Here is a 23,346-nt window from a genome sequence, read left to right as displayed (position 1 = left end):
CCATTCTCTAGATCACACTCTCAAACAATCATTTCATAAATCCCCACAGATCTTTCTTTCTCTCTCTCTCTCTCTCTCTCTCTCAGTCCTAAAAACCTAACCCTATCCAATCATATCCCTTTCTCTATCTGACCCCCACAGCACAGCCCACAGTTTATATAACACACTTCACCCACCCACCTGTTCACTCACTTGGCCAATCATCACACACATGCAAATCCACCATTCTTCCTGCCAGTCATCCCATGCTTACTCTAGAGACAGTAGTCACCATAACCATAGACTCATAACAGCAACATACCATTATACAGTCAGGGCCAGAAATATTGGAACAAGGATAACTGTTTTGGCAGTTGGCCTCTGTACACCACCACATTGAAGTTGAAAGGAAACACACCCAGATGGGAGCGAAGTCAGGACTTTCAGCTGTCATTCAAGGGGTTTGACAAAAGTGGGGCACTAACCATTCAGGAAGGACAGCCAGTGGCATACACGCACACTCCATCATTGGTGGCTCATAAGTAATGGAACGAATGGCTGACAAGCAGCTGCATGGCCAGGTGTGACCTGTTTTCTGGGTACCCCATGACCAGTCAAGCAGATAAAAGGCCTGGAGGGGGTTCTGAGTGTTACATTTGCATTTGGTAGCTGTTCACTGGAACTCCAAACATGCGGTCCAAAGAGGTGTCCAGGCGAGTGAAAGAGGCCATCATTAGACTGAGGAAACAACATAAACCCATCAGAGAGATGGCAAAAACAGTGGGAGTGGCCAACACAACAGTTTGGAACATCCTGAAAAAGAAGGAATCAACTGGCAAGCTCAGCAACAGCAAAAGGCCTGGAAGACCGCGGAAGACAACTAAAGTGGATGACCGCAGAATTCTGCTCATGGTGAAGAGGAACCCTTTCACAACATCTAGCCAGGTCAAGAACACTCTTGCGGAGGTAGGCATGTCGTTGTCAACATCTACAGTCAAGAGACGGCTTTATGAATAAATACAGAGGCTTCACAACAAGGTGCAAACCACTGGTAACACTCAAGAACCGAAAAGCCAGATTAGCCTTTGCCAGCAAACACCTAAAAAAGCCTGCCTGGTTCTGGAATAAGATTCTTTGGACTGATGAAACCAAGATTAACTTGTACCAGAATGATGGGAAGAGAAAAGTATGGAGAAGGAAAGGAACAGCTCATGATCCAAAGCATACCACATCATCTGTCCAACATGGTGGAGGCAGTGTTATGGCATGGGCATATATGGCTGCCAATGGAACCGGGTCACTGGTGTTTATTGATGACCTGACTGCTGATCAAAGCAGCAGGATGAATTCTGAAGTGTATAGAGCTATGCTTTCTGCTCAGATTCAGCTGAATGCTGCCAAACTGATAGGACGCCGCTTCATATTGCAGCTGGATAATGACCCAAAACATAAAGCAAAAGCTACCCAAGAGTTTCTCAAGGCAAAGAAGTGGGATGTTCTTCAATGGCCAAGTCAGTCACCTGATCTCAACCCAATAGAGCATGCTTTTCACTTACTGAAGACAAGGCTGAAGGCAGAAAGACCCACAAACAAGCAGAACCTGAAGGCAGCTGCAGTCAAGGCCTGGCAAAGCATCTCAAGGGAGGAAACTCAGCATTTGGTCATGTCCATGGGTTCCAGACTTCAGGCAGTCATTGACTGCAAAGGATTTTCATCCAGGTATTAAAGGCGATCCTTCAGTTTGAAGTGATGTTGGTTTGTTCCATTACTTATGAGCCACCAACGATGGGGGGGGGGGTATGCCATTGGCTGTCCTTCCTGAATGGTTAGTGCCCCACTTTTGTCAAACCCCCTGAATGACAGCTGAAAGTCCTGACTTCGCTCCCATCTGGGTGTGTTTCCTTTCAACTTCAATGTGGTGGTGTACAGAGGCCAACTGCCAAAACAGTTATCCTTGTTCCAATATTTCTGGCCCTAACTGTATGTACTTATAAACTCCATATATAGACAGACATGTAATGTCACACCGATTTGGATGGTTTGAAAAGGGGATTAGACAAATTCATGGAGGATAAGGCTAATATATAGTCCTGATGGCTGTATATTGTCTCCACTATCAAAGGCAGTAAGCTGGGCTAGATAGGCCTGTTGTCTGATTCGGCCTGTTGTCTGATTCAGCATGGATCTTCTTATGTTCTTATGTGGAGATACCCTCTCAGATATGGTGGGCTCAGGTTGGTTTTGAGGAGGGCCTAGGCAATAGACAGCTTTGAGGCTGCAATCCTACACCCGTTTACCTGGGAGCAAGTCCCGTTGAACTCAAAGGGACACATCTGAGTAGATATACATAGGGCTGCAGTGTAATAACTATCACCATTAATTTGACCTGGAAACAAATTCATAACCAGTGCAGCCAAGGCAACACCAGGCTGCCCATGTGCCATGTTTTAATGAAAAATCACAGCTTTTTGCCACCATATTTCAGCAGAAAATTTGGCAGCCTGGTGGTGGCAATTTTGGTGGGTTCCAGGGAGGGAGGCCCTTAAGAGTTCCAACAAAGCGGAGAAATCGGCTCCTGAACCTGTGGAGTTGCCCACCCCTGTTCTAATGACTGAGGCCATATTCAGACAATCATATCTCATTTGAACAAACATTTTGCCTGCACACACAGCCCCTTCGCTCCCTCTTATTCCTTGCAGTGTGAGCAATCAGACTAGGAAACCTCTAATTAATCATAGTTTCCCTGTTCATCCAAACCAGGAAACTGTGGTTAGCAGCTACAGAACAAGCTAGGATATTAAATCATGGTTTGAAGTTGGTGTAATAACTTGGCTTGTTTGAAAGCTGGTAACCACAGTTCCTTAATTCACTACAAAACAGGGAAATTTGTTAATTAGAGCCTTCCAGGTTTAATCACTGTTAATTAGAGCTGTCCTTGTTTAATCATGGCTTGCTTGAAGGGAGGAGTAAAGGGAATGTGTGCAGAGGGAAAAGGCTTGTTGATATGATTGTACAAACCAATTCAATGTAAGGCAGTTCCTAACACTGGATTAGGAATCACTAGTCCTTTAACAAATCTGTTCCCCTTTCCCTCTTTTCTTGTTGGGGAAATGTGATGGGGGAGTGATTTGGATGCTATTCCCAAAAGGTGAGTAGCATAAAAGCTGCCATCATCACTGAGGTCCTGTAACATACTGTCAGGGTTCCCCGTATGACCTGGACCACTTGAGCAACTCCTTAAGGATCTCTTGTCTCCTTAACAGTCCTACCTTCCTTCTTTTAAACTTTCCCTTCCCAGTAATGTGGGGCTTAGGCTGCAGACATAGGGGGACTGGCACTTCAGACACTTGGGTTTTAATCACAACAATTTACTGGTAAATTAGAACAAGCAAATTACAACTAAAGGCATTTACACAATACAGCTGATTGATGCAAAAGGCCTTAAGAGAAAATAAAGGTTGCAAAAATTCAAGTTCCTCTACCCTAGCTGCACTTAGACTTCTCCAGGCTGCTTCTTCCTGCTCTGTCTTCATGCTCTGGTTAGGCATGTACGAATCCCTTACCTGTTCCGGTTGGGACATCCGCTGGCGGGGGGAGGCGCTCCATCCCTCCGCCCGGAATCCTCGATGGGGGGGAAGCGATCCGGTCCTCCCCCCCCCCCGGAATCCTGCCCAGCCGGCTCTGCTCTGCGGCGGCTCTGCGGAGCAGCCAGCCAGGTCCATCCGCAGCCGGACTTCCGGCCGTGGATGGGCTGCTGCGGACGCAAATGGCTACGCAAATGGTCCCCCCCCCTTTTTTGGGGGGGTAGCCGTGATAGGCTATGTAAATTCTTACATAGCCTATCACAGCTGCAAGGACAGCAATGGCGGCTGCAGCAGCCCGGCCGTGGTCGGCCAGGAGACCAGCCACCGCCGCCAGAAAAGCCTCCGCCGCCGAATCCGCCGCATCCGCCCCAGGTAAGTTCCATCCCGGGGGATTCCGCAGGGGGGGCAGGAGACCATTCCGCCATGGATTCTGGGGGGCCGGATTCTAAAGAATCACTGGAATCCGTGGCGGAATTCTCTGCCATCCCTAGCTCTGGTCTTTCCGACCCTCTGGTCTTCCTCTCTCTCTCTCTGGTCTCCCTGTCACTGCCCCTCTCTCCCTTTATATCCCCTCCTTCCCCAAAACTGGAAGTACTGTTTCAAACCTGGAGGAATGAAATCTAACTCAGGAAAATGAAACCTAACCAGGGAAATGAAACTACTCTTCTCAGGGATACCCCCTCCAAAAAGCCCAGGCCTCTAGGCCTGACTTTTTTTCCTTGCCTTGCCTCTGTAGGCCTCGAACCTTCACACATATACATACATATCATTGCACAGGCAGCTAAGTACTATACCCACACACCTCTGAATCTAGGCCACTGTATGTAATGCTCATTCTTGACAAGCTCAGCCAGAAGGTCTCAGCTTGCACTGCCTCTCCCCCAGTGTGCTTCATAGTTTCTCTTTTATTTGTGCGGCTCTGTTACCTTTCATCACCATCTTGCCAAAACTCTGCACAACTGCTTGAAGAACAGCTGCCCCCGTGGTGGGGTCAATGCCACCAAACACCCAGGAGTCTCGATGGCCTCCGAAAAGGACATACCGATCTAAGGAAGAGGGGGGAAAGATTCAAAGAACTGGATTGAAGTCAAAATGTTGGTGTTGGGAAGACATTTCTTTCCTGATTCAGATCAGAAAATGTTTCGAGGGGCTAAGGATGGATGGAACTATTGATTTGTTTTTTTTTCATAGCAAAATAGAAGACAGAAAATCCATTCCTCCAGATCATAAAATCATAGAATAGTAGGGTTGGAAGGGGCCTATAAGACCATCGAATCCAACCCCCTGCTTGAATGCCTCCAGTGTGGGAGAGCCCACCACCTCCCTAGGTCATTGGTTCTGTTGTCATATTGCTCTAACAGCAGGACGTTTTTCCTGCTGTTCAGCCGGAATCTGGCTTCCTGTCACTTGAGCCCATTATTCCGTGTCCTGCACTGTGGGATGATCGAGAAGGGATCCTGGCCTTCCTCTCTGTGACAACCTTTCAAGTACTTGAAGAGCCCTATCCTATCTCCCCTCAGTCTTCTCTTCTCAAGGCTAAACATACCCAGTTCTTTCAGTCTCTCCTCATAGGGCTTTGTTTCCAGTCCCCTAAGATGTTTTCAGCTACAGCTCACAACAAGGCCAATGACCAGGGACCACGAGGGTTGTAGTCCAAAATATCTGGAGGGCACCCAGTTGCCTATACTCACCCCACAATATTATCTGGAGGGTTTGTTTCCCCATTTCCACGCTTATTTAATTTTCACATTAAGAACGCCATAAAATCAGCAATCGTGACGCCAAAAGCTCACCGGGTTCCACTGCTCCTTTGATGGTCCCAATAACATTATATATTCGTGTAATTTGACTGACTGTGTGAATGTGCATTCTGACTTTCCTGAAGAAAAAGAAAGAAAGCTATTCAGGGAAAGAGCAGGAAGGCCAACTAAAGGAGAATATTAACCAGGGGGTTGTATATGGAGAACAGCAATTGATGCTTGCTTGCTTGCTTGCTTGCATTTATATCCCGCCTTTTTCCCTCTTGCAAGGAACCCAAGGCGGCTTACAAGGCGGCCTCCTCCTCTCCGTTTCATCCTCACAACAACAACCCTGTGAGGTAGGTTGGGCTGAGAGTCTGTGACTGCCCCAAAGTCACCCAGTGAGCTTCCATGGCCAAGTGGGGACTAGAACCCAGATCTCCCGGCTCCCAGTCCGTCACTCTCATCACTGCGTTAGCACCTGGGCCTGTCTCCAGGGTCAGCCCTAGACTAGCTGCTAACAACTGGAGCACTAGACAAACTGCGCAAATGGTCTCCGTACAAACAGACCCCCAAATTTCAAGGGCAGATCTAGGCTGAGGTTTGGGGTAAACTGGGAAACATCCCCCCCCCCGACACACACATCTTTGGAAGCAGAAATATCATAATTTATAATAAAACATGCCCCCAATAGGTTTGTTTTGTTGTTGTTATTTTACTAAGCACTGTATCAGCACTGAGGGTCTGATAAAAAACAACAAAGGAGGGGTGCTCAGCCCTGGAAGAAGGGTCCCGCTTGCATCCTCGGGGCGACACGGCCAAAAAGGTGCTGCCACTCCCTAGTCTTAGCCCTCTGAGGGCAAAGGGAGCGGCTGCTCTCACGGTGGCCTGTCACTCTCCGCCTCCAACTGGGAGCAGCAGTGGAGCAGGGGGTATCTCTGAGGGAGGACCAGGTCCCAAAGGCAGGTGGGCGGGTGGCCTGGCTTAGCCCCACCATCACCAGTCAGTCTCTCGCTCACCTCCACAGCCTCCATCTTATTCCCTCTGTCCACACACGGAAATAGAAATAAGGGCATCTTTGTTATTTTACATGTATTTCTTCCTCGAATTTTGCGCCCCACTTAATTTGGCACCCTAGATGGCCTACATGGGCCACCCCTGCCTTATTCTGAGGCTAATGGGAGGAGTCAACTTTCTCCTAGTACCAGAAGACTAAAAGCGCTGATCATGTGAGATGCTGCAGCAGCAAAAACCCTCCCCTAAAAGTGAAAAAGCGGCTCAGGACAGGCAGTTTTGAGCTGAAAATGGCAGGAGGGAAAGGGTGAAGCAGCCTCTTTCCGGGCCTCACTGTCTTATTCACATACAGTGTGCCCAGGGATCCTTTTTGTGAATAACAAAAGTCAGAGAGCACTGCTTAGCGTGTAGCGCAACTTTTAGAAATATTATTAGCTTTAAAATGAACTGGCACTATTAACACTACAACAGGGGAATGGAAATCCCGTGCGGCTCGACAAGTGATGCATTTCCCTGCGTGGAGAAGATACAGAGATGAGGAAGCTTCACCAGTTGAAGTTCTGCCTTTTGGGCAACAAATGATCATACCATTTATATCAAGTTTGGGAGGGTTCAAAAATAGAGCTGGGCTAAAAATACCACCATCACCACCACCGCCCACAGACAGAGTTTTGCAGCCCCCTTCACAGACATTTTTGGACATTTTCCACGGGTGGGTAGAGAAATCCTTACAATTTTTGAGAGGCCAGAGTCTTAAAATACAAAAGCGGGGCAGCACCTGTTCCTAACTCCACCCCTTCTGTATGTATATATATTTGTTTCCCACTTTTTTTCCTTTTGCAAGGAGCCCAAGGCAGTGTACATGATCCTCCTCCTCTCCGTTTTATCCCACAACAACCCTGTGAGGTAGGTTAGGCTGAGTCAGTGACTGGCCCAAAGTCACCCAGTCAGCTTCATGGCTGAGTGGGGACTAGAACCTGGATCTTCTGAATCCCAGCCCAACACTCTAGCCGCTACACCACACTGGCTTTAAAAATTCATTGTTCTGCACCTCGTGGCCTTTGATGAAACAATGTTACAGCATCATTCCAGATGCAGGGCGTGTGCGCGTATGTGGCCTGGGGAGCGGGGCAGGGGGAGAGAGAGAGAGAGAGAAATGAGGCTCAGAATAAACGCCTTGCTTAAAGCCACCCCTTTAATTCATGGCAGAGGGGCGATTTGAATGAAGGACTGCATGAACTGTAGCTTAGCCAGTGTGTTACATGAAAGACACAGAAGTCCCTTCCAGAAAATGATGGCAACTCTCATCTTTGCTTGGGTGGGGTGGGCGTGGCAGCGGGATGGCAGAAGTGCCCGAACTGACCTTGTGGCATGTGTGTCTGAAAACCCAGGCCCGACATTATAGGACACGTTGAGATTCCCCTTCCAAGTCTCCGGAGCTGCAGCGCCTCCCATGAATCTGTGGAAGGAAAATCAAGGCAAACCATATCTGTGAGGCCAACTTGAAATAACAGTCAGCATCTCTTTAATGCAGTAATTCCCAAATGATAAGCTGGGAGGGAGGGAAGCCACATTTCATGGGTGGCTTCAGACGGGATCATCTTTCTATGGAGGTAGTGGGCTTTCTATGGAGGTGGTGGGCTCTCCCACACTGGAGGCATTCAAGACAAGGCTGGACAGCCATCTGTCGGGGATGCTCTGACTTGGATTCCTGCATTGAGCAGGGGGTTGGACTCGATGGCCTTGTAGGCCCCTTCCAACCCTACTGTTCAATGATTCTATGATTCATCAGCTTCTCATGAAAGAACAGTCCTATTATTTCCCATGATTAGGCGTGAGTGCCGTTGCTTCTGTAGCCAAAATGGCACTACCCACAAAAAGGAGGAGGTATCAGCTTGAGGGAGCTTCAAGGTTTGTAGAAGTAGAAAATGTTTTTTTGGGGGGAAGCCACTAAAGGGGGGGCACCCAAAACAGCTCAGTGAGCTTAAGGTAGCATATATGAAGCATGCATCCCTCCCAATTTTGTCCTCACAATAACCCTGTGAGGCTGGTTAGGCTGAAAGTCAGTTAAAGGTATGTACCGTAATAGTATTTCAGCATCATGGTAACCAATGGGATGAACTGGGATTTTGGGAATCCCTACGCCATCATCAGCCTTGGTTCTGAAAGTGTATTCTGAGAAATCAAGAACAGTTCAAGAGAATCAGGATGTTACTTATATGCAATCACAGGGCTGGCGCCAGCAGCCGGATCATTGGGCAGCTGCCAGTGCCCCAGCACTTTGGCATGGCCCAGCAATCCCTTCCCTAGTCCACCTCCCCTTACATTCTGTTCTTTTGGCCAAGTGGCCCAACAGCACCAGGCGGCTAGATCCAGCCACCCTTTTAATTTCCCACAATGCCCTTGACCTAGTGTCACTCTGGGGCATTGTGGGATGTTAAAAAGGGTGGCTAGATCAAATCACCAAGAGTGCTACCCCCATAGCCAGGTAAAACCGTCATGGCACACTGAGAGGGCCCAACAGAGGATACCCCGAGCCAGTCCTGTGTAAACACCATCAAACAGCATGGGGCAGATGAAGGTCCAGTTGCAAAACAGCGAAATGTGTATTAGTGAAGCTGTTTTTACCCTTTCACTATGTTCTTTTATTCACATTGGGACAATTGAAAAGTGGTAGATTGTTGGAGATCTGTCCTCCTTTGCGTCCCACCAGTGCGAGACATACACTATGGCGGGACTTGGGAGAGGGCCTTCTCTGCTGTGGCACCCCGGTTGTGGAATGCCCTCCCCTTGGAGGCCCGATTGGCACAGACATTGGTCTCATTTCGGTGCCAAGTAAAAACATGGCTTTTTACCAAATCCTTTGAGGGCTAAATGCATTCCCTAGCACATGGTTTTAACTGTTTTATTGTTTTAGATTTTCACTGGTATTAGCTTCTTTAATAGTTTAATATGTTCTAGGTGTTTAAATTATTTATTGTTTTATACTGTTTAAATTGATTTTATCTGTATGTCACCCTGAGATCTTAATGATATAGGGTGAGATAGAAATGTAATAAACAAACAATAGATTGTTCCTGCCATTTCACCGAATTCTTCCAGGTGTCAGGACTAAGAAAGCTGCACTGAAATCCAGACCTGGAGGGTGTTGCTCTCCAGATCAGGCACTGTTGGCTTCAGCTTTTAGAGGGCCCCTGGTCAAGACACCCTCAATGGTCCCCTTCAGTCAGTGAATCTACCTTCTCACCACAATTGTTACCAGCTGCTATTGCTCCTCTTCCCCTTCCTTCTCATCATTGCTGCCACTTCCTTGCCAGGTAGAGGGCCAGTGAGCAAGTAGGCCGTGGCATCTCCGCTCCTCGTTCTCATCACCTCCGTTGTCTGGGCCAGAGCGAGAGGCAGGTGAACAAGGAGGTTGCAATGGTGAAGAGGAGGCGCGCATGCAGGGTGCTCTCGTCAGTGGGCCTCTGCTGTGGTCTGGGCCCTCAGCAAGTGCCCAATCATGCCTACCCTTGACACCAGCCCTGCTTTCTGCATGCAGCAAGCCAGAGAGCCAAGGAGGGACCTGTGGTGCACACACAAGGTGTTCCCCATATCCCCGAAGCACAATGGTTCCCCGAAACCGACGACCACTGACGCAACAAGGTAGCTTCCCTTTGTAGGCTGCAATCCTATCCACACTGACTTGGGAGTAAATCCCACTGAATGCAAGGGGGCTTACTTCCCAGTGTACATGCATAAGATGGCCTTGGACGGGGCTATTGCCTCTCACCTTTGGCTGGATACCCTGGAGTCAGGGGATCTCCTGCACCGTTTAGGTTCAACACATTGCCACGCTGAACCCCTCCTCCAGGAAGGTTCCACCCATCTGGGTAGGGGTTGACTCCAGGTGCACAGTAATCCGCAGGGTCTGAGTAAAGGATAATCCCTTTAGCTCCAGCTAACATGGCATTTTTAACCTACAGAGCAGTTAAACATTAAGAAGTGGTTTTCAAAATGTGTGTCGCCACAACCCCAGAACGAGTAGAAGAATCTGGTGTTCCTGTTGTGGCGAATTTAATAAGGCCACATGCTTGAAGCTACGGTCAGCAACACTCAAGTCGGCCCCTTGGCCTTTTGGGCTCCTTCACACGGGGCTTTTATCCTGCTATTGAGATTGGTTGCTCACAGAAGTTTGCGGGTCCTGTACACAACACTGTCTTCCTCCAGGGTGCCTCCTGCTCTATGTGAGCTCTATTGCGTCGTTTTTAACGACCATGAAAGTCCAGCATTTCCCCTCCTCCCACCATGGAGTCGTGGTAAATCGCGATTAAAGTCACTTTATTGCAGATAATACAACACCGCCACCTAGTGTCTTTGTAATGAAACACATGGAACTTCTTGAGAAGTTTAGTTTTTTTGAGAAGCCATGTGAAAAGGAGCCGCCCTAATCCCACAAAGATTCTGGAAGCAGAAGCCCCGGTAAGTTGCGGGATTTTTAGCCTTGTATGATGAAGCCCTTTGTGAGGCCATTGCTTCTTTGTCCCCATATCCTATGGGTAACCTGATACCTGCAGCACCCAGCAGCTACTAAAGGTGTTTCCAAAAGAGGCTTTGGTCACACGATTGCCTTCCCTCATGCACCAGGTGTTACTGGGGTGGAGACTTTTCTGTCTTCCACTTGCAACCATTCCATTTTCCCATAGCTTTTTCAGTCTTTTTTCTTACCACAGAAACACCGTTAAAAAGAAAAAAGACAGAATATGTGCACAACGCCTTTTGCATGGTAGCGCTAAGAGCCCTCCATCTTAAGAGCCCTCCATTCAAGCTGCAGCCCTATGCCTCTTACCTGGGAGCAAGCCCCACTGAACTCAATGGGACTTCTTTCCAAGCAGACATGCATAGGATTGCACTGGTATTCTGCAATCTCCATCTTGAGACAGGGTCTACAACGCAGACCTTCTGGCCACAACATCTGCCCTTATTTTTGTGTGTTGTACTCATTTGTGTCCCCATCCTCTGCCTTTTGTACCACCTCGCCTGATTAGCCAAAGCTCTCTGGGCAGTTTACAAGACAAAGCTTAAAAAACCGTAACAGACAATAACATAGCAAAGCGTAATATAAAACTAGACATTGAAAACAGACTAAAAACCACAGTAGCCACCAAGATAAAAGCCAGCAGCAGTGCAAATATCTAAAAACTTACTAACACAAGTTTTAAAACTGAAAGTTCTGGAGAACTTTCGCACACTCCTTTGTGACATTTGAGTTGGTCCCACTAAAGGTATTGCCCAACTGTGGATCCTGAAGTTAAAACACATTATTCTCAATTTTCTCATTGATCTTGCAATTGAGGGTGCAGTCCTTAAGCTTGGAAGCCTCTGAACCTGGAAGCTTCCGAGATCCCTGTGTCCTGCCAGACTGAAACCAGCAGGGCAGGAGGAGGGGCAGAGCTGATCTTTGCCTCCCTGACCTCCAGTCTCCTACGTTTCCGCTAGACAGACTTTTTCAGACCTTTGGAAGGGGAGGGAAGGAAGCTGGAGGAGGCTCAGGATAGATTGTATCCTGGTCTCTCCGGTCTCCTCTCCTCCCCACCCCCTGGAACATCCCCTATTCCCCCTCTCCAACCTCAACCTTCCGACCATGGAGAGGCAGCTAGCACAGTCCTCTCTATGCCAGCTGCAAGCGGGCAGGGGGGAGATTTCCAACTCCTCCTTCCAAGGTTGGAGCGCTGTGTCCAACCCTGGAAGGGGTTTTCCAAACCATCCTATGGTCCCTGGCATGTCAGGCCTGGTCTACACATTATTTCTATACCCCTTACTGAAACCTGAAATGGAGTGCCTGGGAAGATGGAGGAGGGGCACGTGTGTAAACAACTTACTTTGTTTCCTCTGAATATTTTCCCATATCGGGCAATGACAATCTTTCCTGTGCAGTTGATTCCCATCTCCCGCTCCAGTTTGAAAAAGTCTTCAGTGCGGCCATAATTTACATACACCAGATCTGCCTTTTCAGGGTGAAAACAAAAAGTATGTTTGGTGTTACTGTAAACGCTAATGATCTCTTCACATTGCTACATTGGAAATCTGTTATACTTGTGCAGAGCGACCGTTTTTGAAACATCTATACTCTTCCTTTCTCAAAACACTTGAACTTGGGAAGTCATGCAGTGCTAAGCACCCATTTAGACTACTGTAGTGCCTTATACGTGGGGCTGCCCTTGAAGATGGCCCAGAAACTACAGTTTGTACAGAACAAGTAGGACCTGTAACAAAATGTTGCACTGTGTCTTTGTAGAGTATTCCTGTTCAGGTTTCCAGCCAGCAAGCCATAGGGCTTCTTTACACAGAGCTTTTATCCTGCTATTGAGATTGGTTACGGGCCCTTTAGATGACATCATAGAATAATAGAATAGGAGGGTTGGAAGGGGCCTATAAGACCGTCGAGTCCAACCCCCTGCTCAATGCAGGAATCCAAGTCAAAGCATCCCTGACAGATGGCTGTCCAGCTTCATCTTGAATGCCTCCAGTGTGGGAGAGCCCACCACCTCCCTAGGGAATTGGTTCCATTGTCGTATTGCTCTAACAGCCAGGACGTTTTTCCTGAAGTTCAGCCGGAATCTGGCTTCCTGTCACTTGAGCCCATTGTTCTGTGTCCTGCACTCTGGGATGATCGAGAAGAGATCCTGGCCTTCCTCTCTGTGACAACCTTTCAAGTACTTGAAGAGCGCTATCCTATCTCCCCTCAGTCTTCTCTTCTCAAGGCTAAACATGCCCATTTCTTTCAGTCTCTCTTCATAGGGTTTTGTTTCCAGTCCCCTGATCATCTTTGTTGCCCTCCTCTGAACCCTCTCCAGTTGTCATCAACCTCCAAGTCACCTCCTGCACTAAATGACCTTTATTCCATTGGTAAAAAGATCCGAGATAATGAGCTATCAAATTACAGTGCTTGAGTTCCCTCCCTGAAAAAAGGAAAACTAGCAATAAGAGAGCTAGACCACAGCGCCATCTAGCAGCTGTATAATGAAACATATCAAAGACTCAGATAAGGGGGAAATGGAGGGGGAAGGGAAGGGGGAGGAAGCATGTGTGAAGGGAGTCCGTTGTGATCCTGCATTTAAAACAGAAGCAGGCAGCCCCATTTTAAATGCGGGCTTTTAGGCTGGTGTAGAGATGCTCATACCCTCTTCATACCCTCCATTAATTTTCCATTTTTCTTCTTCAACTAATGCCCAGTATTCTATGGTTACCGAGCATACTCAGTCTTCATTGGGCTGTTTTTTTGGAGTGCTTAGTGGGGTTCTCCTGATCATGCTGATCCCTCCCTCTTGTTTCTTAGTGGCCCCTTTTTGGTTACATAGATGTTGGCACACACCACTTGAGTTCAGTATTAAAGGGAACGATGCTGCTGCTGCTGCTGCTGCTGCTGCTAGAGGATTGCCTAGGACCAGTCATTGGGAATATGTCTTGCTACAGTTGAAAGGAATCCACTGGTTCCTGGTTTATTTCCAAGCTCAGTTCAAGATGCTGCTGCTTCCCTATACAACCCTACATGGCATGGACCATCCCTTCCCCCATATCAACCTTCCTGTAGGATGGGGTCATCTGCTGATGCTATCCTCCTGTGATGACTGGGAAGAGGGCATTTTCAGCTGTGGTGCTCCACACTGGATCTCTCTCCTCAAGGAGACTCACCTGGCACCCATCCTGTTTCCTTCTTAGCACTGAGCAAAAGTTTTTATTATTATTATTATTATTATTCTCCCAGCCTTTAAAAAAAAGTTCTCTGATTTGGCTTTTATTCTGCTTTTAATGGCTGTATTTTGTTGGCTTTATGATGATGCTTATTTTTCTACTGTTACAAGTTATTATTTTAATTGCAACTATGTAAACTGCCCTGGAAACTGATGTTGAAGGGGACTATAGAAATCTATTAATAAATAAATATTTAAATAAATAAGTGATTGATTAGGGCAGAAACAGAATTTCATTACCACAAGTAGCCAATGCTATATACCACTACACATCTAAACGGATTCCATAGTGGTGAACAATAGAAGAAAAAAGGAATAAAACAACATGTTAACAGTTTTTTAAAACAGTACCAATAAGAACTGTGACTGGTCACTCAAGGAAGGGTTCTGGAAATAAAGATGTCTTCTGCTGGCACCAAAAACAGCACAGTGTTGGTGTCTGCCTGACCTCCAGAGGCAGGGAGTGCCACAGGAAGGGGGCCACCACACTGAAGGCTCTATTCCGGGTGGACTCCAACCAGGCCATAGGTCCATGTGGAACCACCAGGAGCATCCCATCTGATGACCTCACTGATGGGCAGATTGATAAGGGAGGAGGCAAGTACATCTCAAGTACATTAAGGATCATTCCATTCCCAAATATACAAAAACTGGGTGCATGCAGCTATAATCACCAAACAACAGTTCCAGGTGTACATTAGAACAGTAGTAAGAAAAACTTTATTTATTAATTTCATTTCATTTCTATACCGCCCAATAGTCGAAGCTCTCTGGGTGGTTCACAAAATTTTAAAAAAACATGTGGGCTATTGAGCCCATACAGATGGCTATTTTACACAGATTGTACACGAGAGCAGCTGCTAATGTCTGATTAAATTCTCCTTGCCACTTGGCAAGATGGTACTGAGATTGTCTGAACAGCAGGGGTGATGAACCTCTTTCAGCCCAAGGACGAAATCCCATTTTGAAGAAGCGCTCAGGGCCGCTTTCTGTGGTGGGTGGGGTCAAAGGCAAATGGGGGTGGGGTCAAAATACCAAAAATACCAGCATATTTTAGCTTAAATCTCTTACCGCCAGTAGCTAAGCCTTAGGAGAAGCACTTCAACCTTTTGAATGGGGAAAAAATTCCACAAAAGTCAGAAAAACATCCAACCATTGGTGGTCAAGGGAAAGGGGTAGGGCCATGATAAGGGGACATGGCCATCTAGAGAACCTCAGAGGGCTGGATTAGCACCTGAGGCAGGCCAGCTTTGGCCCCCAGTATGGAAGTTCTACACCCCAACTGTATGGGTTCTAGACCCCAACTGTATGGGTTCTAGACTAGTTTATCTCATATCAAAAAAGTAATTCTGCTGAATTGGCAGTAGAATTGGGATGGACAAAATAGCCCTTTGTCACACATTGTTAACCTGTGGAATTCCTGGCTGCAGGATGTTGTGATGGACACTAGCTTAGATGTCTTTAAGAAAGAATTAACCCATTTATGAAGATTCTTTCTTTCTTTCTTTCTGACATTTGTATGCCACCTCATAACATAAAGTTCTCGGAGAGGCTTACAACAAACAAACAACAATTTAAATATGAAATAAAACATAAAACCAAAAAACCAAAAAATCAAAAAATCAAATGCAGCCTAAAATATGACAACAAATCAAGACTCATAGCAACCCAAAATTAAACACACAGCTTTTAAAACTGAGAGGCCCGGACTACACGAGTTATTTAAAAGCTCTGCTGAGCAAAGAAGGTCTTCACCTAGCAACGAAAAGACCAGTGGGAAAGCACCTGGCGACCTTCTCTGGGAAGGCTGCATCAGAACTGGGGTACCACTACCAAAAGGGCCCTCTCCCTGGTAATCACCCACTCCACTTCATTCAGAGGGCACACTCGGAGTAGGGGCTCTGAGGAAAGTCTTAAGGTTTGGGTAGGTACATATGGGAAAAGGTGGCCCTTGCCCATATGGAACCTCCCTGTTCAAAGGCAGAACATGGAGATACTCCAGATAAATACCAGGATGGACAATCCTGTCTTGCCTCACTTGTAAACTTTCCACGGGAATCAGCTTTCCACTGTTGGCGACTGAGCACTGGGCTACACAGACCTAAAACAGCAGTTCTCCTTTCCACACATTGCCCATCAATAGCAGGATTCACGTAAAGATGCTTCTCCAGTTCTTACCATCGGCATGCCTTGTGCTGAAAAAGCATTATAAGGTGGCAGCACCCCTGAGACATTTTCATATCCCGGAGGAGGGAGCTCAAAGAGTGACGTGTTGAAAATCTATTCAGAAGAAATTCAAAACACAATGAGAGAGCTGAAATGACACTTCACATACATTCATAAAGTTGGCCTGCTTTCAGAACTAGAATTTCAAGCAGGTTCCGATTTTGGTTTAGAAATTCAACCTAGAAATACTTGGGTATGTTTTTTAAAAAACGGCCACAATCCAGCTATAGGTCGACAAGTTGAACTCCCAGATTTACAGTGCAATACTATACATGTCTATTCAAAAGTAAAACCCACTGAGTTCAGTGGGACTCAATGATAATCACGTAGCATGTAGCTGAGGCTTGTCTTTTTACTCTCTGTAAGTGTGCATGGCCCCAATTCTGAGTGAGACCATGGTGCTCCAGGAGAGGAGGGTTAAACCATCCACCCCACCCATTTTTTTCCCCTGAATTTCCACATACACACACATACACCCCTATGGGGGAGGTTAAAAGGGGGGGAAAGCCTCTATTGGAGTTAGTGGAGGGTTTTTCTCTCTTTTTTTTAACCCCCCCCCATGGAATGGAATTTCAGAGGGGGAATGGATGGGGGGGGATCTGATTCAGGGTTACACATGTTTACACAAGAGTAAAAAAGTAAGACAAGCCTCAGCTTGTCCTATGTGATTAGCATAACAAATAGTTTGCCTCTAAGTTTGGCTCTAAGCAGGGATGGCGTCAGGAAGGCTAAAGCTGAGAATGAGCTGAGGTTAGCGAGGGATGCTAAAAATGAAAAAGAGGCTTTCTTCAGCTACGTGCATATTAAAAGGCAGAGGAAAGAAATGGTTGTTCAGCTATTAAATAAGGATGGTAAAATGATAATGGATGACAAAGAAAAGGCAGAGGTGCTCAGTTCCTACTTTGGCTCAGTCTTCTCACAAAAGAGGGTCTATGACCCCCCTGGCAAAGGCAAAGTACAGGCTGAAGGAGCAGGATTGCAGCTTGAGATCAATGGGCATATGGTCAAGGAACACCTAATTACTTTGAATGAGTTCAAATCTCCAGGGCCAGATGAACTGCTTCCTAGAGTAATAAAGGAACTGGCAGAAGAACTCTCAGAACCACTGTCTATTCTCTTTGAGAAATCATGGAGGACGGGGGAAGTGCCAGATGACTGGAGGAGGGCTAATGTTGTCCCTGTCTTCAAAAAGGGTAAAAAGGAGGAACCTGGGATCTACAGACCAGTCAGTCTGACATAAATCCCTGGGAAAATTCTGGAGCAGATGATAAAGCAATCCAAGCACCTTGAAAACAATGCAGTCATTACTCGAAGCCAACATGGATTTGTCAAAAACAAGTCCTGCCAGATGAATCTGATCTCATTTTTGGATCAAGTAACCTCCCTTGTGGACCATGGGAATGCTGTAGACATCATTTACCTCGACTTCAGCAAAGCTTTTGACAAAGTGCCCCATGATATTCTGATGAGCAAACTAGCTCAAAGTGGGCTAGATGAAACAACGATCCGGTGGATCTACAGTTGGCTACAGAATCGGACTCAAAGAGTGCTTCTCAATGGGACCTTCTCCAACTGGGGAGAGGTAACGAGTGGGGTACCGCAGGGCTCAGTCCTGGGCCCAGTGCTCTTCAACATTTTTATGAATGACTTGGAGGAGGAGGTGCAGGGAATGCTGATCAAATTTGCAGATGACACAAAATTGGGCGGGATAGCTAATACTTTGGAAGACAGAAAAAAAATTCAAAGTGATCTGGATAGACCAGAGTGCTGGGCAGAAAACAACAGAATGACATTTAATAGGTCTAAATGCCAAATTCTGCACCTAGGAAAAAGAAACCAAATGCACAGTTACAAGATGGGGGATACGTGGCTCAACAACACTACAAGCGAGAAGGATCTTGGAATTGTTGTCGATCACAAGCTGAATATGAGCCAACCATGTGATGTGGCTGCAAAAAAGGCAAATGCTCTTTTGGGCTGCATTAATAGAAGCATAGCTTCCAAATCCCAGGAAGTACTAGTTCCCCTCTACTCAGCACTGGTTAGGCCTCATCTGGAGTACTGTGTCCAGTTCTGGGCACCGCACTTTAAGAAGGATGCAGACAAACTGGAGAGGGTTCAGAGGAGGGCAACAAAGATGACTGGAACTGTGGGACTGGAAACAAAGCCCTATGAAGAGAGACTGAAAGAACTGGGCATGTTTAGCCTTGAGAACAGAAGACTGAGGGGAGATATGATAGCACTCTTCAAGTACTTGAAAGGTTGTCACAGAGAGGAAGGCCAGGATCTCTTCTTGATCATCCCAGAGTGCAGGACACAGAACAATGGGCTCAAGTGACAGGAAGCCAGATTCCGGCTGAACTTCAGGAAAAACGTCCTGGCTGTTAGAGCAATACGACAATGGAACCAATTCCCTAGGGAGGTGGTGGGTTCTCCCACACTGGAGGCATTCAAGACGAGGCTGGACAGCCACCTGTCAGGGATGCTCTGACCTGGATTCCTGCATTGAGCAGGGGGTTGTACTCGATGGCCTTGTTGGCCCATTCCAACCCTACTATTCTATGATTCTAAGTCTTCCTGATCAATTTAAAAGGAAATAATGACAATTATCAATATGCCAAATTCAATACTTTTATACCATTTCTTTTTTTAAAAAAGCCTCTAAATCTAAGAGCACCCATAAGTAAATATGTTCTAGATCAAATGAAGGGGATATAAATTTTAAAACTGGCAAGCGCAACTGAAGGAAGAGAATGTCTTCAACACATTGGTTTCAGCTCTACACTGTCAGACTCCTGGCCAACCCGAGCTCAGGAGCGACCTCTCCGGAGGAGGAAGGCTGGGATTCCCCAACAAGCCCCATTCCTACGGATGACCTGGAGCATTTCGAAGAGTTCCATCAAAGGGATCCCTCAGCTTGGATCCCTTTGAACCCATTCCAACCTCTGCCTTGGTTTCAGACTCTCATGCCCACTGCTCTCCAGGGAACCAGCAGGAGCAGACCAGGTGGGACGCTCAAAGTCACTGGAGTGCCCAACTGGCCTCTAGAAGCTCCTTTCATCCAGGGTCTACTCAGGAGGAAGGGGAACTCTTAGCTGCAAACAGTGGAGAAGCAGACCCAACTGAAAGTGCTGAACCAGGAAGTGAGGTCGCTGACAGCAGCCATCTAAGGCCTCTGTCTCCTTAACAGCTCCCCTCAAGCCATTACCTCCATCTTCATAGACACCGTAGACAGAGTTGTCAACTCTAGTAATCACAACTTGTCTATTCGCCTAAGGCAGGGGTGTTGAGCATCTTTCAGCCCAAGGGCCAAATTCAATTTTGGAGAGCTCTTGGAGTGGGGGGGGGCACATTCCAGTGGTGAGTGGGGGCAAAGGCAAAAAGGGCAAGGCCAAAAATGCCAGAAATGCCAAAAACACCAGCATAGTTTAGCGTAAGGGAGCAATCCTACGCAGATAGAATCATAGAATCATAGAATAGTAGGGCTGGAACGGGCCTACAACGCCACTGAGTCCAACCTCCTGCTCAATGCAGGAATCCAGGTCAGAGCATCCCTGACAGATGGCTGTCCAGCCTCGTCTTGAACGCCTCCAGTGTGAGAGAGCCCACCACCTCCCTAGGGAATTGGTTCCATTGTCGTATTGCTCTAACAGTCAGGAAGTTTTTCCTGATGTTCAGCCGGAATCTGGCTTCCTGTCACTTGAGCCTATTATTCTGTGTCCTGCACTCTGGCATGATCGAGAAGAGATCCTGGCTTTCCTCTCTGTGACAACCTTTCAAGTACTTAAAGAGCGCGATCATATCACCCCTCAGTTTTCTCTTCTCAAGGCTAAACATGTCCAGTTCTTTCAGTCTCTCTTCTTCATAGGGCTTTGTTTCCAGTCCCCTGATCATCTTTGTTGCCCTCCTCTGAACCCTCTCCAGTTTGTCTGCATCCTTCTTAAAATGTGGTGCCCAGAACTGGACACAGTACTCCAGATGAGGCCTAACCAGTGCTGAGTAGAGGGGAACTAGTACTTCCCGGGATTTGGAAGCTATGCTTCTGTTAATGCAGCCCAAAATAGTATTTGCCATTTTTGCAGCCACATCACATGGTTGGCTCATATTCAACTTGTGATCAACAACAATTCCAAGATCCTTCTCGCTTGTAGTGTTGTTGAGCCAGGTATCCCCCATCTTATAACTGTGAATTTGGTTTCTTTTTCCTAGGTGCAGAACTTGGCATTTATCCTTATTAAATGTCATTCTGTTGTTTTCTGCCCAGCACTCCAGTCTATCCAGATCACTTTGAATTTTGTTTCTGTCTTCCAAAGTATTCGCTGTCCCGCCCAATTTTGTGTCAGGTGGCCGCCTCCGAACTTGGAGGTGACCGCCTATCCAATGCACAGTGGGAGGAGCGTGGAGGGGATCCTCTCCTCCGCTCTCCAGTCACCTTGCATTTGCAGCCAGATGGCTGATTTCGGCTGTCCGGCTACAGGACATTGCAGCAGGGGGTGGACAGGCCAGACGACACATAGGAAGCATCGTAACAGCACTTCCACGCTTCTCCACCACTCCCTACTCTGCGCTGCTCTTCTGAGCATGGAGTCTGGGCACAATCCTCACCACCTACGAGGCGGTGGGGGAGGGGGGAGGCGGTTCTCCAGGAACCAACCTATCCAATGGCCATCTAGCTGCTGTCTAGCGGCCATAGGATTGCACCCTAATGCTCTTATTGGTAGTAACTAAGCTTTAGGAGAGGCATTTTCACCTTTTAGAATAGAAAAAAAATTGTGCAAAAGCGAGGAAACCACCCAGTGCTTGGTGGATGGGGAAAGGGTCTGGGCCAGTGGGAGGGGGCATGGCCATCTGGGAAGGCCCAGAGGGTTGGATTTGGAGTCTAGGTGGGCCAGATTTGACCCATCAGCCTTTGGTTCAATACGCCTGACCAAAGGTGTCCAGCTAGTTTTTCCGCAGGGAGGGGGAAAGCTGAGGGGAAAATACCCTTACTGGCTTTGCCACTCCCCATTTTTACACTCACAGGTTTGCACACACAAACCCACACACATGTCTATGCAGGGGACTATGACATACATCCCAGGCTCTAAGAGCATCACGGTCCAATACAGACAGGCCCAGTTCTCCAAGTGGTAAGGTTTTCCACCACCAATTTGCTCGGTCACCTACACTAACAAAAGCATGGTGTGCCAGAGGGCTTCTCCACATGGGGCTTTCACCTTGCGATTGAGATTGGTTACTCACAGAAGTTTGCGGGTCCTTTACATGACATCCTCAACCTCCAGCACCTTTCTAGTGTTTTCCAAGCACTTCCGCGGCTTAATTTGAAACGGAAATAATGAGCTAACAAAAAGATCCACTTTCAATCAGTCTGAGTCTGCACATGAAGGGGATGTGGTGCTATATAACAACAGCACCATCTAGTGGCTGTATACTGAAACATATAGATCTTGCAGACAAATGGTGGTGGGGAGGGAAGTGGCAGGGAGAGGGAAGCTCATGTAAAGGGCGGATCTCAATGCCGCAAAGAATCCAGAAGCAGAAGCTTCGGTAAAATCGCAGGACAAAAAGCTTCAGTGTGGAGAAGCCCAGATAGATAGATCACATTTTCTTCCCACAGACTCCCCACATTAACCCCTTGGTTCATTGGTCATCTGTATTCACCTAACAATGCCTATAAAGCAAGTGCCTTTCACTTCCAAGCCTTACAAAAGACTCACGAGATGGTCATCTCCCTCCACTTGATGTAACAGAGCAGCCATTCAAGTCTAATTGGCTTTCAGATTTGATTTTAAGATCTACCATAGTTTCATCTCAACAATATTCTGAACAGTTCTTTCTTTTCCCCTCAGCTTTCTTTTCTTTAGGCCCACAGAGAGAACATTCTGCCCTCTTTACCTCATTTCCGTGTCCATCGGTAATAGCGATGTAGTTCGGGGCACTTTGATTTGGGTAGGAAAGTAGGACATCGTAATGAACCAGCTCTGCTGTATCCAAGCCAAATTCCTTCCACTGCATTTGTATTTGTCTCGCCAGCTGAAGATTCTGTTCTGTTCCTGCCACGTGTGGGAGCTTGGTGAAAGAGCTGGGATAAACGCAGAAAAAGTCCGGGTGAGCCACGAGATCTCATGTTCACGCATGGGCAGAGCAGTCGGGTGTTTTTCAAAATGATTTTAGAGCCGATCTTATCATGAAATAGGGTGGCCGTGTGTCCTCTTTTATAGAGGATATTCCTGTATTTGAAACTGTACTCAATGTGAAGGGCTGTCCTCTCCAAGTCTGGTTTAACGATAAAGATCCATCAGAAGGGAGACCAGGGGCCCTAGAGTTGCCCATCAACAATTAGCACCTGGAGAGCAGACAGGTCACCTTGTCACAGTCTTTCCCAAGATGTAACTTCATTTCTATTTAAATTATAATAACTATATCTAAGGGCACAATTTTATGCATGTTTAGACGGGAAAAAAGTCCTACAACTCCCAGCATGACCCAGCCAGCTATGCTCGGAGTTGTAGGACTTTTTCAGTCTAAAAATGCAAAGGATTGTGCCCTAAATGTGCATTTATACATGTAAATTAGCATATGCAAATTTTATACAAATCTGTGCCCTCTTTTGTCCTCTTTTTAGGGGATGCGTATGTGGACCCCCTATTCTGAAACATTTCTAGCACATCTCATCCATCCTTAGGGGTGTCTGTGTGTTTTAAAAATGAGGGTTTAAGAAAAGCCGGAAGCATATTCCATGCCACTTTGAACATATGAACAAGTGGCCTTATGCTGATGGCCATGCTGCCTGGCAATGGTGGGAGTTGTAGTCCAATCCATTTGGAGCCAGGTTGGGAAAGGCTGTCCTACGATCATCCTGTCACTGGGGAGGGGCACATCAAAGCCACCTTCCTCCATAATCTGAAACAATGGTGTTGCTAGGCCTGGGCCAATGAGGCCGTTGCCCCAAATTTATTTTCCAGGTCCCTGGATCTATTTCTCAGAGCATAGAGTACCCATTGCTGCCAATGGAAGTCTTTTCTAAGTTTAATTGCCAGAAGTGTGTGCATGTGTGTGTGTGGGGGAGAT

General features: G+C 46.9%; 1 protein-coding gene across 1 annotated transcript in view; it reads right to left on the bottom strand.

Moving 5' to 3' along the window:
• The window catches only part of NAALAD2 (N-acetylated alpha-linked acidic dipeptidase 2), a 60,804-nt gene that overhangs the window by 30,245 nt on the left and 7,213 nt on the right, over nt 1-23,346 (bottom strand). The window contains exons 3-10 of the mRNA XM_084842560.1: nt 22,171-22,357; nt 16,228-16,329; nt 12,178-12,303; nt 10,089-10,275; nt 8,398-8,491; nt 7,680-7,775; nt 5,357-5,442; nt 4,490-4,609 (exon numbers count right to left, since the gene is read on the bottom strand). Coding sequence (XP_084698686.1) covers nt 4,490-4,609; nt 5,357-5,442; nt 7,680-7,775; nt 8,398-8,491; nt 10,089-10,275; nt 12,178-12,303; nt 16,228-16,329; nt 22,171-22,357 — 998 coding nt within the window. The remainder of the gene's footprint in view (nt 1-4,489; nt 4,610-5,356; nt 5,443-7,679; nt 7,776-8,397; nt 8,492-10,088; nt 10,276-12,177; nt 12,304-16,227; nt 16,330-22,170; nt 22,358-23,346) is intronic.

Source organism: Heloderma suspectum, chromosome 3 (genome assembly GCF_057233095.1).
Source record: "Heloderma suspectum isolate Gila_16-S chromosome 3, 16-S_ref, whole genome shotgun sequence".
In the NCBI taxonomy this organism is placed as follows: domain Eukaryota; kingdom Metazoa; phylum Chordata; class Lepidosauria; order Squamata; family Helodermatidae; genus Heloderma; species Heloderma suspectum.
This window is presented reverse-complemented; position numbering and strand designations above follow the sequence as displayed.